The sequence below is a fragment of the Cololabis saira genome, chromosome 19 (genome assembly GCF_033807715.1).
Source record: "Cololabis saira isolate AMF1-May2022 chromosome 19, fColSai1.1, whole genome shotgun sequence".
In the NCBI taxonomy this organism is placed as follows: Eukaryota; Metazoa; Chordata; class Actinopteri; order Beloniformes; family Belonidae; genus Cololabis; species Cololabis saira.
In genome coordinates, this window is record NC_084605.1 from 1,829,676 (window position 1) to 1,845,036 (window position 15,361).

The 15,361-nt window shown below is 44.2% G+C and overlaps 1 protein-coding gene and 1 long non-coding RNA gene across 2 annotated transcripts in view; both read right to left on the minus strand.

The window, feature by feature from the left end:
• The window catches only part of LOC133419726 (uncharacterized), a 67,317-nt gene extending 56,535 nt beyond the window's left edge, over nucleotides 1-10,782 (minus strand). Inside the window, exons 1-6 of the mRNA XM_061709129.1 lie at nucleotides 10,424-10,782; nucleotides 7,102-7,370; nucleotides 5,107-5,373; nucleotides 4,643-4,840; nucleotides 3,969-4,118; nucleotides 2,654-2,744 (exon numbers count right to left, since the gene is read on the minus strand). Of these exons, the coding sequence (XP_061565113.1) occupies nucleotides 2,654-2,744; nucleotides 3,969-4,118; nucleotides 4,643-4,840; nucleotides 5,107-5,373; nucleotides 7,102-7,370; nucleotides 10,424-10,782 (1,334 nt within the window). The remainder of the gene's footprint in view (nucleotides 1-2,653; nucleotides 2,745-3,968; nucleotides 4,119-4,642; nucleotides 4,841-5,106; nucleotides 5,374-7,101; nucleotides 7,371-10,423) is intronic.
• A 1,484-nt stretch (nucleotides 10,783-12,266) lies between these two features.
• On the minus strand, nucleotides 12,267-13,692 carry LOC133419855 (uncharacterized). Its single transcript, XR_009770560.1, has 2 exons — nucleotides 13,627-13,692; nucleotides 12,267-12,749 (listed from the first exon to the last, which is right to left on the minus strand). It is a non-coding gene; the product is annotated as an uncharacterized LOC133419855 (long non-coding RNA).
• Between the last annotated feature and the right edge of the window lie 1,669 nt (nucleotides 13,693-15,361).

The following is a 15,361-nucleotide window of genomic DNA, read 5'->3' on the forward strand; positions in this document are numbered from 1 at the left end:
AGGCACCCCGCCACGACTGCTACCCAGCCCACAATGCACCGGCCTGCCATGGTCCTTCCTGCGGGTGGTGGGCCTACAGGAAGGCGGGCCCACGTCGCCGTTTCGGGCTGAGCCCGGCCGGGTCCCACGGGCAAAGACCCGGCCACCAGGCGCTCGCCTACGAGCCCCAACCCCAGGCCTGGCTCCAGGGCAGGGCCCCGGTGACGCCGATCCGGGCGACGTAACGGTCCTCGCTGTCTTCTTCTTCATGATTGGCTTGTGAACCGCTCTTAGTCTGGCCCGTCACCCAGGACCTGTTTGCCATGGGAGTCCCTACCAGGGGCGTAAGTGCCCCCGACAACATAGCTCCTAGGATCACTCGGGCACACAAACCCCTCCACCACAGTAAGGTGGCGGTTCAAGGAGGGGTATATATATATATATATATATATATAAATATATATATATATATATATATATATATATATATATATATATATATATATATATATATATATAAACATGAACTAGCTCCAATTTTTTGACTAATTTTGTAAAATTTCACCTTAATTTGATAACAGTCTTAACTGCACCTACTGGTGCTGCCTATGATCTAAATCTCTTGCCACCAGCAAAGACCTATGCTCTACAAATGACATCTGAAATAGTGCTGAATGAGCTACGAATCCCTGCCGTTTACCCTGGAAGTAAGTTCTTTAATTATAAGCTCCATCCTCATTATGGGAGTGGGAGTGAGGGGGGCAGGGTAACAGCCCGGGCAGGCGGGGGAGAAGGTTTGTCCGTCAAGACTCCTCTCCTTGGCCCTGCCCCTTTTCAACCCTTCCCCGACCCTGCACCCCAACCTGGGACCTGATGATTGGGCCGGAGCTTCGGGAGCTGCATGCTGGCCTGCGGTCCCCACCCCTGGTCATCCCGTTGCTGCTTCCACCTGCCTGCTGTGCTGTTGCCGTCCCTGACCCACCAGTCTGGCCCTCGGCAGGAGGGTCCCCCCTGATGAGCCTGGTCCTGCTCAAGGTTTCTTCCCTCCTAAAGGGGAGTTTTTCCTTGCCACTGTTTGGCTTAAGGTTTTTCTCCCACTATGGGAGTTTTTACCTGCCATTGTTTATGTAATAACTGCTCGGGGGTCATGTTCTGGGTATGGGTCTCTGGAAAGCGTCTAGAGACAACTCTGTTGTATTAGATGCTATATAAATAAAATTGAATTGAATTGAATTGAATTATCAATTAAATCTTCATATATTGAGCCTCATTATCAATTAAATCTTCATATTTAAGCTCCATGCCTCATTATCAATTAAATCTTCATATATTTATTAAGGTGGAACGCTGATTTAGTTGCAGTGCAGTTCTACTAGTTGCAGTTCTACAGTCATCCAGTAGGGGGCTCTGTGACGTCTAGAACTGCGGTTCAGATCTGCTGCTCAGATCTGCTGCCTCCGGGTCTGCAGCCGTATACTATTGGTTCAAACAGCAGGTGTATCCGCCCCTTTAATCTGATTGGTTGCAGATCCTTCCGTGTTAAAAAAAACCTATTTGTGGATCTAGTCAGGTCAGGGAAGTCTCAAAACTCACACACAAATCCAGCGCAGCTCACAGACAAAAAAACATTTGTAAATCAGGTTATATTTGTGTGTGCACCCTACGCACGTGTGAATTTTTCTGTGCACGTGTGAAACGGTGTGTGTATTTGCAAATCGGTCTGTGCATTTGTAAAACTTGTCCTGTGCATTTGTGAATTATGAGACTGTTCTAGCTCCATACAACACAGTCTACAGGTTGGAGCCAACGAAGGCCCCGGCGCTCACTTGGATGAACCGTGCTGGGACACCGATCCACAAATGCACACACCGATCCACAAATGCACACACTGATCCACAAATCCACACACCGATCCACAAATGCACACACTGATCCACAAATGCACACACTGATCCACAAATACACACACCGATTCACAAATGCACAAGATGATTTGCAAATGCACAGAACAATTCACACGTGTGTAGGACAAGATACACAAATGTATTTCTGATGCACACACAAATATAACCTGATTTACAAACGGTTTGTGATCTGTGAGGTGCGCTGGATTTGTGTGTGACTTTTGAGACTCCCCGTACGTGCCTCAATCCACAAATGCGTAATTCTTTTAACATGGAAGGATCTGCAACCAATCAGATATCTTCCTTTGTTTCAGCCAATCATAAGAGTGCATCCCACGTGGGGGACGATTTACTCATAAACCAATCAGTGGAGTCTCAACATTCACACAAAAATGAAGGGCGACCACACGCACGCACGCACGCACGCACGCACGCACGCACGCACGCACGCACGCACGCACGCACGCACGCACGCACGCACGCACGCACGCACGCACGCACGCACGCACGCACGCACACACACACGCACACACACACACACACACACACACCTAAGTGCCTAACTTGTCAAAGAGAAGCCTCACATGACTTTGGGGCCTTTACTACAGAAGTATTTGAAATATGAACCTCTGGTTGAGTTGAGTTGGCCCAGAATAAACAAACACATCTGACTACAAAAGTTCTCATTTTGATGACAAGAAACAATATGAAAGGAACAAAACTGTTAATCTACACAAACTGACTGTGTTATTGATCAGATCTGGACTCACCGAACTTCTCTGCGCTCCTTCATAGCTGAGATCAGTGGATCCCCTTCTGTTGAGTCGTGCTCCTCCATGCCCAAGTCAACCAGAACCTTATCTGAAAATATAAATACGAAAACACTAATGAAACTGACCCGAAAAATGTATAATATGACTGTATTGACGTATTACTGTAAAAGTGTGTTCTGTAATCTACATCAGAAGTGTCTTCAATCTTTAATGAGTCAGTCTGAATGTTTAAATGGTTAAAAGTGCCGACTACTGTTTGGTGTCATCGTGTTCAAACACTGAACATGGAGCAGACATTTCATATAAAAACTGTATATACACACTTGCAGAAATCCATATGTATTATTAAGTCAATGCCAAATGTATTGATCTTGACGATGTCCCGTCTTCTCTCAGTTGATTGACGGCACTGATTAGACTCGTTTCAGAATTGCAACCACAGAAACAGAAAGACCAACTGAGGAAGACGGTTCAGCCACAGAGATGGTTTTAGAAATGATGATGAGAAAAGAAAAGTTTAACTGAGCAAAATTATTGTATCCTTGTCAGAGATTTTAATTAATTATTTAAAGATTCTGTGCTTTTATTCTCAGATTTTGAGTTTGTTTCACGTATCTGGCGTTGAGTTGACAACAGAAGTGATGAGGAGGGGCCGAGCGTTCCCTCATTTCTTTCGTGAGGGTAGATCAACTCACTTGGTGCAGCTGTACTGCCCCCGTTTTATTGGAATATGAATTTAATTCTGTCTTCACATTACACATCACTCCTTTAACAAAGGCAAGAAAGTACGAGCGTGACCAACAACATCACTAACAAACATCTGGAACTTATTGCTCTGGACAACCAGCCTTTTACAGCTGTTACAGATGTTGGGTTTTACAGATCTGTGAACTACATTGAACCTCACAACACAATTCCCAGTTGGTGTTTCCAGACGTGGCGTTACCTGCAAGTTATCATCTGTAATAACATAGATGGACTCCAGGTTTTTGAAATGATCTCTTTCAATAATTTACTGCAAGACTGATCAGAGGAAGCCCACTAACTTGGAATTAATTATTAGTAATGGGGACTATTTGTGCTCTTTAGGTTTAAAAATACATGCAGCTGACATGGTGAGTCTCAATTCTACTACGTCAGATTTAATGTCAGTATCAAGTATCGCAGCAGAAGTTTAGCTGCATATATCAGTACTAGTATCAACAGTCTGGAAAAACTTCATTCAAAGTACCGGCATATAAGATATTAGCAAATATTCAACATCCTGCACCCTTCGTATTTACACAAACACATCATGAAACAATATCTTTACCTTTATCTCTTTTTTTCTCCCACCTCCTGTATTCCCTCATTCTCCTGTATCTTTTCACCCTTTCCCTGAATTTGTAACCAACGACTTCAGAAACCAAGGCCAGCAGCAGCAGCACACCCACCACCACTCCTGCAATAACTCCAGTCCAGTCTGCAGCAGAAAAACAATTAACAATTAAAATGACAGTTTGTGTTTTTGATGTCAGTGATTTGAACCCGAGTCTCCACAGATCACAGCACACATGAACCTTCACAACTCTCTCTTACTGTTTGTAGCTGCAGTTTCTTAAATCTGTTTTATTGATTTATGACCAGTTCTTGAGCTAAAGTCAGTGACACAGGAGTTATTTGAAGGTTTCAACTATTTACTAAAACAAATAATTCAGAATAATTTAGCAACATTAAAGTCTCCATCTATAGCAGGAAATGGATGCAGTTGTGTGACGTCACGGTCAAAGACTGTTGCTCTGACGATCTAAGTCACCGACAACTTACTGCTGCAGCAGACTGATGTCATGCAGATGTTCATACCATCAGTTCAACTTTTGACATGAACATGACCAAACAAGCAACACTCTTTCCTTTTAAATATCCAAATTAAACATTAGACATTACCGAAACTAAACTCTTAATAATTTATTTTCATTCTGACTCTAACACTTTTAACCGGCTTACCTTTTGGTATGTGAAGAAAGGTGTATTTCACGTATGTTTCCTCTTCATCCCTGAGTTCACATTTGTATGTTCCTGTGTGGTCTGAAGATAAATCCTTCAGAGTGAGACTTCCTGTCTCTGACACAGTCATCACGTGCTGCTCCCACCTCTCTGAAGGTGTGTAGAGCCCTACATGTCCCCTCTGTGTCAGGATGATCTCTTTGTGGTTAAACGTCCAGATGAGATACCTTATTGGATAATTGGCAGTTGAGCAGGAGATTTTTCTTTGAGTGTTTGATCCACTTATAACAGCTGAAATGACAGTAAACATGACATGGAATGATGGAAACCCAAACACCTCAAACTGAAAAGAAAACTAAACATCAGTTGTAAAGGACAAAAGCTTTTGTAGACGACATGAACATCTCATCAAGGTCTTCGTGGCACTAAGAGCCACCACATAAACATTTAAATGTATTTTCTACCTGGTCGAAGCAAAGTGGATCTCCTGCTGTTTGCTGGAGTGCTGACGGTGCAGATGTAGTCCAGGTCAGTATCTCCGTCTGAAGGTACCAGAGAGCTGCTGATGCTGTAAAGCTGCTGTTCAGTCTGCTGGACTGTTGGTGGACTCTGCAGGTTCACGCTGGATGGAGGATTGGTGGTCCAGGTGAGTCCAGGTTCAGGATAGATCCCCTCTGAACTGCAGGTGATTTTATCTTGTATCTTTTCAATGTTGATGTTCTGGACTGGAGCTGGAGGACAAATAAGCAGTTGTTAATGTTGTTATGTAACTGAACGCCTGTTTACTTCATATGCTTCAATCTCGGTTGAAAACGTACTTCTCTGATCATTCTTTCAAAGTTACAGTCAAATGTATTTATGTTAAAAACAACCATGGTTTACCAAACTGCTTTTACAGCTAAAATAAAACAATATCTTGTAAATAATCCACATCAACGTACATCAGTTAAAACACAACTAAAGATGATATATAAATGTATATTAGGACACCTGGGAGATATTCAAATGGAAACTAACTGGACACACCTGGTTCTCACCGCCTTATGTATTGCAAAGAAAACCATTGTAGTGAATTTGAAACAAAAGTCCAGTTTATGTATTAACCACTTTAGGAATCTTTTATCAGATCATATTAGTAGTGAGATAATGTCTGCCTCCACTGAACAACATTCGGCTGAATTGCATTCTCTCTGGTCCCCGATTATTGGCTTCATTACCTAGTGGGGGCGGGGGGGTGGTGATCTCGTAGCCCTTGGGGTTGGGGGTCGGCTTTGAGGGGCTGGGGCGCGGGCCTCTGGTGGCCCTGGGGGGTGGTGGGTGGGGCCCTGTCCCTGGCCGGTGGGGGCCTATGGGGGGGGTTACCTCATGGCGCCGGGGGCGCCCGTGGAGGTACGGTGGGGCCCTGGCCCGGCTCGGAGGGCCGGCCCCCGTCTACTGGATGGCCGGTGGGGGGGCGCGGGTGTCTTATCAGGGCTGGCTTTGCTGGTCCTGCTTCCTGGCTTTGGCCTCCGCTCCCCCTCCTTCCCCCCCTTAGATGACTCATACGCACATAGGCGAAGGGGCGGGGGGTCCGGGTCGTGGGGGGGCATTGTCCCGTGTGGCCCAGCACTCCCCGCCTCACGGTTTTAACAGCACGGTAGACACTGCACATTCAACACTTAATAAATACATTTAACAAGGACACGTAGTTCTGGAGGGGGGGGATTATTGTCCCTGACCTCCTCCTCCATGTTTTTATTGCATTAATCACATGCACTAAACACCAGGGTTGGGAGGGGGGCCCACATCACCCGCGTTCCCTCGCCGGCCTGGGATAGGTGGGTCGCGATGCCCGGGCCTGGCGGGGCTCGCCGCGCAGCCTGGGGTGCCTTCTGGCGGTGCTGGACCCCCCCGGGGAGGGGGAAACGGTGCGTGATTGTGTGTCTTTGTTGGTGAGAATGCGGTATGGAAGGGTCCTGCCATGGGTTGTCGCTGCCGGTGGGTTGCCTCCCTCCTACCTCTCCCTTCTGTGGGGTTGCTGGTGGCCTGGGTTCTTCCTTGTCGGCCTCTGGTCTCGCGGGTGGCGGGGTTGCCACCCCCCCCCCCCCCCCCCCTCCCTCCCCCACTACAGATACACTTCAGGTGGAGCTTTGATAGGATTATTACACACACACACACACACACACACACACACACACACACACACACACACACACACACACACACACACACACACACACACACACACACACACACACACACACACACACACACACACATAGCTACATAGACATATACACACTCACGCACACATACACATATATACATATTCATACATTCGTGCATTCACACACACACACACACACACACACACACACACACACACACACACACACACACACACACACACACACACACACACACACACACACGCAATGGACTCGAATCTGAATCTGCTGAGGTTTTTATTCTCCACATACCGTTCACATTCAGGTGGATGAAGTTCTCCTTGTTTCCAGTGACGGTGCTGACGTCACACAGATATCTGCCCTGGTCCTGGACCTTCACTCCTCTCAGCAGCAGGGAAGCGTTTCCTCTGGAGATCTGGTCCTCAAACAGTGATGTTCTTCCTCTGAACCTCTGGTCCTGCTGTCCCAGTTGGTCTTGTTTGTGATGGTAGGAGTGAACCCGGGACTCTGGTGAAGTCTCTTGAATCCAGTGGATGACAACGTCATCATGAGCTGTGAAACTGCAGGGTAAGATACACGTCTTGCTGACCTGACAGGAGACCTGTGTATCTGCAGAAACATCAGATGAAGATTCAGAAGAAGACATTCACAGGAAACTCAGCCACTTTGAGGAACATGCAGTTATGTTATGTCTTCATTAAATATCTGCATATAAAAAAGCTGATAGAATAAAAATGATAATTATGAACTTTATTGAAGGTTTTCTTTTACCTACATAAAATGTTATCATGCAGTTGTAAACATAACGACTATTTGTCCAACTGATAAAATCAAATATTCTGTTTTTCTTTCTATGTTTGTTTTCCATCCATCCCTGAGAGAAATCATTCATCCATCAGCCAGTGAGACAAACACGACTTCCATGTGAAATGTTCTCACTGTCAATTCAGAATATCCATATGTGTAAACGTAAAAACAAGCCACACAGGAACTAATGTGATCCAGAACTTAAAACAGCATCATCACCAACATAGATGAAGAGATCAAAACATTCAAACAACAACAGAACGTCCGAGTTGTTACGGCCCCCAGCCGTTAGTGCCCGTGATTTAGTGTGTAATTGTATTTATATTTTGTTTCTGTATTTTTGGGCGAGTGAGCGCTCCTGTTTGTTGATCCATCTTGTTCTTCCCACTGACAGTTCAGATTTATAGGTCCCGCCTCCTGCCGCAGCCATTGGTCCTCCACAGCTGGGGCAGATGAGACTGATGAGCTGACAACAAGCTGCTGGTCCAGCTCAAAAGCTGCACACCTCAGTCAGCATGTGGAGGGGCAGGGCGGTAATGCACCGGGAAAAACTGGATGCCAACCGCCAATAAACCTCAACAAGAAGAAGAAGCATGTGGTACATTCGCCCGCGTTGTGCGGTTTGGTAGTTTGTGTGTTTGGTTGGCAGTTTTTTCTGTGTGTGTGAAGGCAGTGTGATGTTTGAGATGGATGAGTTTGCACAGGCTCCTGCTCTTGAGAAGTTGGACAGGTGTACTAGGGATGATTTGTTGGTGATTGCTGCTGTTTTTGATATTCCTGTCCCTTTGAACGCGCTTAAAGCAGAAGTTAAACGTGTGGTGTCAGAGCATTTAGTGGAGAGAGGTATACGTAGTCGCAGTGAAGGCGCAGCCTCAGACCGATGGTGCGACCGTGGGTTTGGGGGCGTGGGTGCGGAGGCTGCTGTGGCCCCACAAGCCCTCAGTGACCGGGGAGGAGAAGAGGCTCCTGCTCCTACCCCAGGTCCGTGCCTGGATCTCAGTGTGGATCCTGTGGCCTCATTGTTATGTTGCGCCTCTGTTCCCCTAGCCTGGGGCGTAACAGAGTACATCGTCCTGACTACCAAACATGAACTCAACATAAAATATCACAGATTTCTGTTAAGATCCTTCTCTTCAGGCTGGTGAGTTCAGACGTCTCTGGTGACTGAAGACACCAGAATGTTTGTCCTAAAATAACTTTGAACAGCCTCCATTACTGAATTACTGCAGCCAGAGTTCTGATGATCAGCAGAAGACTTCATATTTCATCAACCATCTTCCCTTCGGTGGTTTCCTTTAAATATTAATAAACATTTTCTCCTTCCATATAAAACCTTTAAGAGCCGAGCTCCTTCTGACTCTAAAGACTTATCCTTCCATACTTTAATTATTAACACAACACTTTACTCTCATAGGTTTTCTGAAGAGGAGTTTGACAGCAGTCTGGCAGTTAGAGTTAATTATCAATTCTGAAGGGAAATAACTACAATTGTATCTGTTAACGTAACTTTACTGTAATTGTTTAACTTGACAGTTATAATTATTATTACTTTGCATTTTCCATCCCATCCCATTTTTTTTCCCATTTGGAGTTGTCAATAAATAAATAAGCGATGAACAGGATTCGTATTTTTCCTGTAAAGGTATGACTAATTTTTTCCGACCAAACTGAAACAAATCTACATTCAAACCTCCTGACAAACAAGATCCATGTTGACGTCTTCACCGCCACCTTGTGGTGAAAACTAAGCACTACATCAGTAAAACAACATGAAGGCTTTCTGATCAAAACACTGGGCCTTTCTCAATACAAAAAACGCTAAGAATAGACTTGTGTTCTTGGAGAGTACGTTCTTGCTAGTCGTTCTTGGAAGAATGAACTTGCAAAATCACGAGCAACAGAGGTTCTGTTACAGAACGCTGTTGTCAGTTTGAGACGATGCATTCTTGCTGGTATTACGCAATACCCAAGGCAGCCTCCTAGCTGGGCTTTATCATCCAAAATAGTTGGTTTGCAATATATACGCATTATATACACACACACACACACACACACACACACACACACACACACACACACACACACACATACACACACACACACACATAGGCTGTGTCTCAATTCAGGGGCTGCGTCCTTCGGAGGACGCGGTCTTCGTAGGCCACGCCTTCGAAGACCGCGAAGGCCACACCGAAGGCTGGACGGACGTTAGTGAAATGAGACGGTCTAGCCTGCGGGGGATTTCCTGGTTGCGTCACCAGCTGTGCCCGCCCTTGTTCTACGTCACTAAACAAAGTAGAAAGAAAGAAAGATAGACAGAAAGAAAGAAAGAAAACACGATAGAAAAGAAAGAAAGACCCCCCCCCCCCGCCCCCCCCCCAAAAAAAGAAATTGAGCCAGAAGTTTTTCTTTTGTTTTTTTTTATTTTCATTTTGTTGGAGGAGGAAGAGAGGCGTGTCCGCCGGCGCCGGCAAGTGCTGTACTATGTGCGGCTGATGGAGGACCAAAGGACCAAAGACAGGTAAAGATGTGTTCAATTTTAACCAAAGTAACAGTTACGGGTAATTAGCATATCTATACATTACCACTGTGAATTGACATAAACGCTAGACATTATTATATGTGTATGTTGTATGTATGTATGAGAGAGTGTGTGTGTGTGTGTGTGTGTGTGTTATTGTCAATTATATAGATTATTATACAGACATATAAATATAGCTTAGTTTATATGGTTAATGTCATTTAATTTTGATAATTCATATTTAAAATAACCCTCACCTTAAATTTAAATAAATCTTCTCCTTACCCTATCCAGCCCAGACCCCTGTACTGCAGGATAAACCTGGCAGTTCCTGTGCTGGACAGGTTTTTTGGCCAGGAGGACACAAGGCCAGATTTTAGGCTGAGCAGAGAGTCCCTGGCCGTGCTGCTGGACCTGCTCCACCAGGAGCGGAGACACGGATGGGGTGTCACAATTGAGGCCTTGGTGTTCCTCTTCTGGCTGGCAAGTGGGGCATCATACAGGGTGGTCTCCACTTCATCCTTGCAGACAGCGGGTACCCGTGCCTCCAACATCCACTCCCCCTCATCACTCCCTACAAACCACCGGTAGAAGGTGTGGGAGCCCAGCTCTTCAACAGCCGTCATTCCATAGGCACGCTCCATTATAGAGCGTGCCTATGGAATGATGAAGACCAGGTTCAGGGCCATCTTCCTCCAAGCGCTGGAGGTGCACCACACCTTTGTACCTCAGGTATTTCATCACACAACAGGATTTTTTTTATTTTTTTTAAAATACTGGACAAGAGTAAATTAAACATAAACATTTTTTTCATTTCAGGTCATAACAGCATGTGCCGTCCTCCACAACATCTGCCTTGGGGCCTGTGACATCATGGCCCTGGAGGACGAGCCTGTGGAGGATGAGGGGGAGAATGGGTTGGAGGGTCAGCGGTGCTTCGTGGCGGGACCAGCTGTCTGCAGAGGTGTCTGCCCTGGAGGAGTTGCCATGTGACCATGATTACCTTTAGAAGGCAGGTGAAATAATAGTAAAGCTATTATTCCTATTTAAACTGTTTTGTAGACAGATTTGTGATGGGATTTCTTTTATGTAAATAAGGTTGTGAAGTAGTATTTTGTATGCATGGTCTTTTATTCTCGCCTCTTTCTGAAAAAAATCTCAGTGACATGGCAGCCGTCGATTGCGTCAGCCCTGCAAACCCAGTTGATGGACGATGCGGTGGACAGTGGAGACACTCTGGAGACCATAGATGATGTCCCACTGCCAGCAGAAGAAGACACCAGGTCATCAAGCCCAGCAGCTTGTCAGGGACTCCTGCTCAGCAACAACATTCACATTTTTATATTCATTTTCTTTATATATTATTTTTTTGTATTTATTCATTATATTTGTTTTTTTTTTAGCTGTAAATAGTTGTTTTAATAGTAATTTTGTAAATAGTTGTGAATGTTCAGACAAATCTAATCAAACAAAGTAAATCTATTGTTAATTGTAAATAGTTGGTCTCTACTGTTGTGCTTTATCTGTAAATACTAACAAATAAAGTGTACAATTATATTTTTAACAACAATATTTTTATTCAATAAACACAGTAAACTTCTCTTAAATCTCTTAAAAGGTAATAACTTAAATTGGAAAAATAAAATTCTTATATAAAAACTATGTACAAAATTAACATGTAAAAAGTGAACAGTATGATTAACAAATTAACAACCTAACAATTATCAACAAATTAACATTTACAACAAAAAACAATTATTTATTTACAAATCTCTGGAGCAGGGAAAAGAGTCTGTCCATCCTTTCCCTGCTCTCCTGCGCTCTCCTCTCTTCTGCCTCCCTCTGTACCCCTCTTCCTCCCTGCTGCTGCTGCTGCTGGCCCTGGCCGGCTATCCTCCTCATCCTCCTCCTCCTGGTCACCCACCGCTGCACTTGGCCCCGGTGTGTCCTCATGGACGGAGGCCATTAGGACAGGGGGGGCCACAGAAGGCCTCTGTCCCAATACCTCATCCATGAGGTCAAACAAGGGCCAAGTTGCAGCGAGTTTCCCACCCACTCCCTCGCCTGTCCCTGGACACTTGAGATCCTAATACGGAGAACAACATCATCATATGAACAACAGCAAAACTTTTCAGCAAAGTGTTTATTAACTTGCATGGGTAAAACAAATAATTCAATTTCCAGATCTCATGTACATACTTTATATATTTTTTTAAGGTTGTCCCACTTCTTCTTAGCCTGCAGGGGAGTCACCTTCCCCTGCAGGCCCATTTTCTCCAGGATTGTCCTCAACACAGAGAGAAACGAGAAAAAAAGGGAAACACAAATCAATCATGATAACACAAGGACACAAATATTGGAAAAGGTGACAGCAAGACAGACACAAAATCCCCCAAATAATCATTGGATGTGTTTTTTTCCCTACTGGATTGTCTTTTTATTTTAGCCTTTGTATAGGATTAGAATCATTAGAATAACTTTTAAATACAAGATGTAAATATTTGTTTATTGTCTTACCTCCATGCCACACTGGCACTATTCTTTGCCCCCGTGAACATGTTTTCATGCACCGCTCTGAGCCTGATGAACTCCTCCGTATGCTCCTTGCTCCCTAACACAAAATTGAAATGTTCAGGTTTTGTTGTTGTTTCATGTCAACAGACAAGATGGTTCTTCAACAGCAAAATAATACTAATAATCCTCAGGTTAGCAATGTAATCAATACAAACATTTTACTGGACTTACAGATACTCAGCAGTCAACCAGGGTTCACAACCTAAATGTATTCATCTTGGTCCATTTATGTACATAATATTAAGGATAAAAAATAATAACAGTCCACAGTAACGATAAAATATATGTCAATCTCTTAAATGCTGTGACGAATGTGGAGGCAGCAGAGCCTCTCAACTAGTTAGCTCCGTTTTGTTATGTTAGAGTTCAGTTTATGTTATTGATTGGACGCAGCTTTTTTTTTGCCGCTGCAGCTGAACGGACCGTCACATCGCTGCAGTTTCATGACGGAGAGAAGACAGATTACAGATTAAACTCATGCTTCACTGTGATGTTGTGAAAGTCCGTTCAGCTGCAGCGACAAAAAAAAGCTGCGTGTCCTCTAACAACATCTAACAAACCCCCCGCCCCCGCCCGAAACGAATAGAGAAAAGAGAAAAGAGTTTTCCACTCGCTGTTTTAATTCCCAATTTCGATTTTCAAACACATCAATGAAATCGGAAAACGGATAATGGATAACGATCCGTTTTTCATTATCAAAACAAAAGATGGGAAACGGATTATTTTGGATTATTTCTCTATTTTTATTTTGTCATTTCAAAACAACAAACGGATGGCCGCGAAATACACGGACCTAGATGGTTATCAGCAAAACTAATGCCACGTATTTGAACTGATTTTTTATGTTTTAAAGTCCCTTAAAGTTTAACATATCTACCATTACCTATTAGAGCGATGTGAAACCCAATACTTACATTTAAAAGTGTAGTTGTCTCCGCTCTCTCTTCCTGCTTCGTCTCTGCCATTGTTAAATAGCTGTGTGCGCAATGCATCTTGGGATATGGTGGGATATGGTGGGCCGCGAAGGATACACCGATGCATCCTTCTAACAGCCTTCAAACGGGGGGAGAAGAAGGCTGCATCTGTAGGCTGCATCTGAAGCAGCCTTCCAAATGGGACAGCCTTCGGCGCGCCGCCGTGACGTAATCGGCCTTCAAATGCAGCCTTCGAAGGACGCAGCCCCTCAATTGGGACACAGCTTAAAACTTAGTCTCTCTTTCGTGATCGTTGTGGAATTTGTGCGGTGGGTGTGTCCGTTGCCATGGCGACTCCTCAGATTGAGCCTCACCTGAGAGGTGGTGTGCCAGAAGACTGACGCAGAATTTGGTCCTACCGGTTTACATTCCTACACGTCTCCACAAGTATTCTGTTTCCTGTTACTGCGAAACCAAACTCCATTTCTGAATAATAGTTTACGTTTCATAGCACCAGATCTCCACCTGCATCAGATGGGAGGTCTTCAGTTTAGAGTATAAACACCCCCTCGACAACACATCAACCCTCCTGCTCTCTCTCTCATCACATTCCTTCAAACTCAAAATAAAAGAGACCAACAACACAGAGACTAGAGGGTGATGATGTGTAGCATTCTCTCACTGCTGTCTCCCATGTGTCCTTGAATGGAGCAGTTTTGGAGGAGATTCATTTCTGGACCGTTTCTGTCCTCTTGTGCTCTGAGCTGGTAAATAATAGTTTGCATTACTGACACACAGACAGGCGAGTCCTGTCAGTGGAAACTGGATGTAAGGTCTCAGTCGAGATTAAACCAAGCCTGGCCTTTTGGTCTTAAGTTGTTTATTTTGCCTTTTCTTAACTTCAACTTAAAATCTGTTAGCACCAAAAGTTGGAAACAACACAACTCAAATAAACTTAAAACTTTTAGAGGCAAATAAACAAAAACCTTGTTTCCCTCTCGACTGGAGCTATAACTCCTGCTATACTCTCCCCTTTCGTAATTCTTTTATCTCATTTATCTTATTGAGCTCTGTATGTTTGTTGCGGCTGCACTGTTTACCCCTTTTCATCGATTTCTGTCTTTTTTTTGTCCTTTCAAAATAAGAGCACATTCAAGTTAAGGAAATAACAAAATAAAAGCAGATTAACAATATAAAAACAGCACATATGAACTACTGTATACTGTGCGTTGGGGTCATTTACACTGGAACTGGAATGTTTTGCTGACGGTGACGTGTTTCACGTCATCTTGAACTTCCACATGCAAGTGCAGGATCAGTTTTGTGTTTTGTGTGGAAACATGTAAACGGGGCCTTAGGTAATCTAGGGGTAATGGAAACTGCATCCTCCTCACTGGTCCTTAGTGCAGGGGGTGTGATGAATCTGACCACCATCTTTCTTGTTATGCACACACGTCCTCACGTCGATGTCAGGAAGCTCTTTGAGGTCTGCAGCTTCACAAACGCTGCAGTCGGTGCAAGCAAAGCCGGGCCTTATTTAAAAAGCTTGCTTGCGCACAAAACAGGGCTTGAAAGATGCGCAAGCCACCTTCTACGCAAAGGTTGGGATTTAAAAAGAAAAAACGGTAACACTTTACAATAAGGGTCCCTTAATTAACGTTAGTTAATGCATTATTAAGCATTAACTAACAGTTTAATAATAGTTAAATAACCATTATTATGTATTACTTAACAT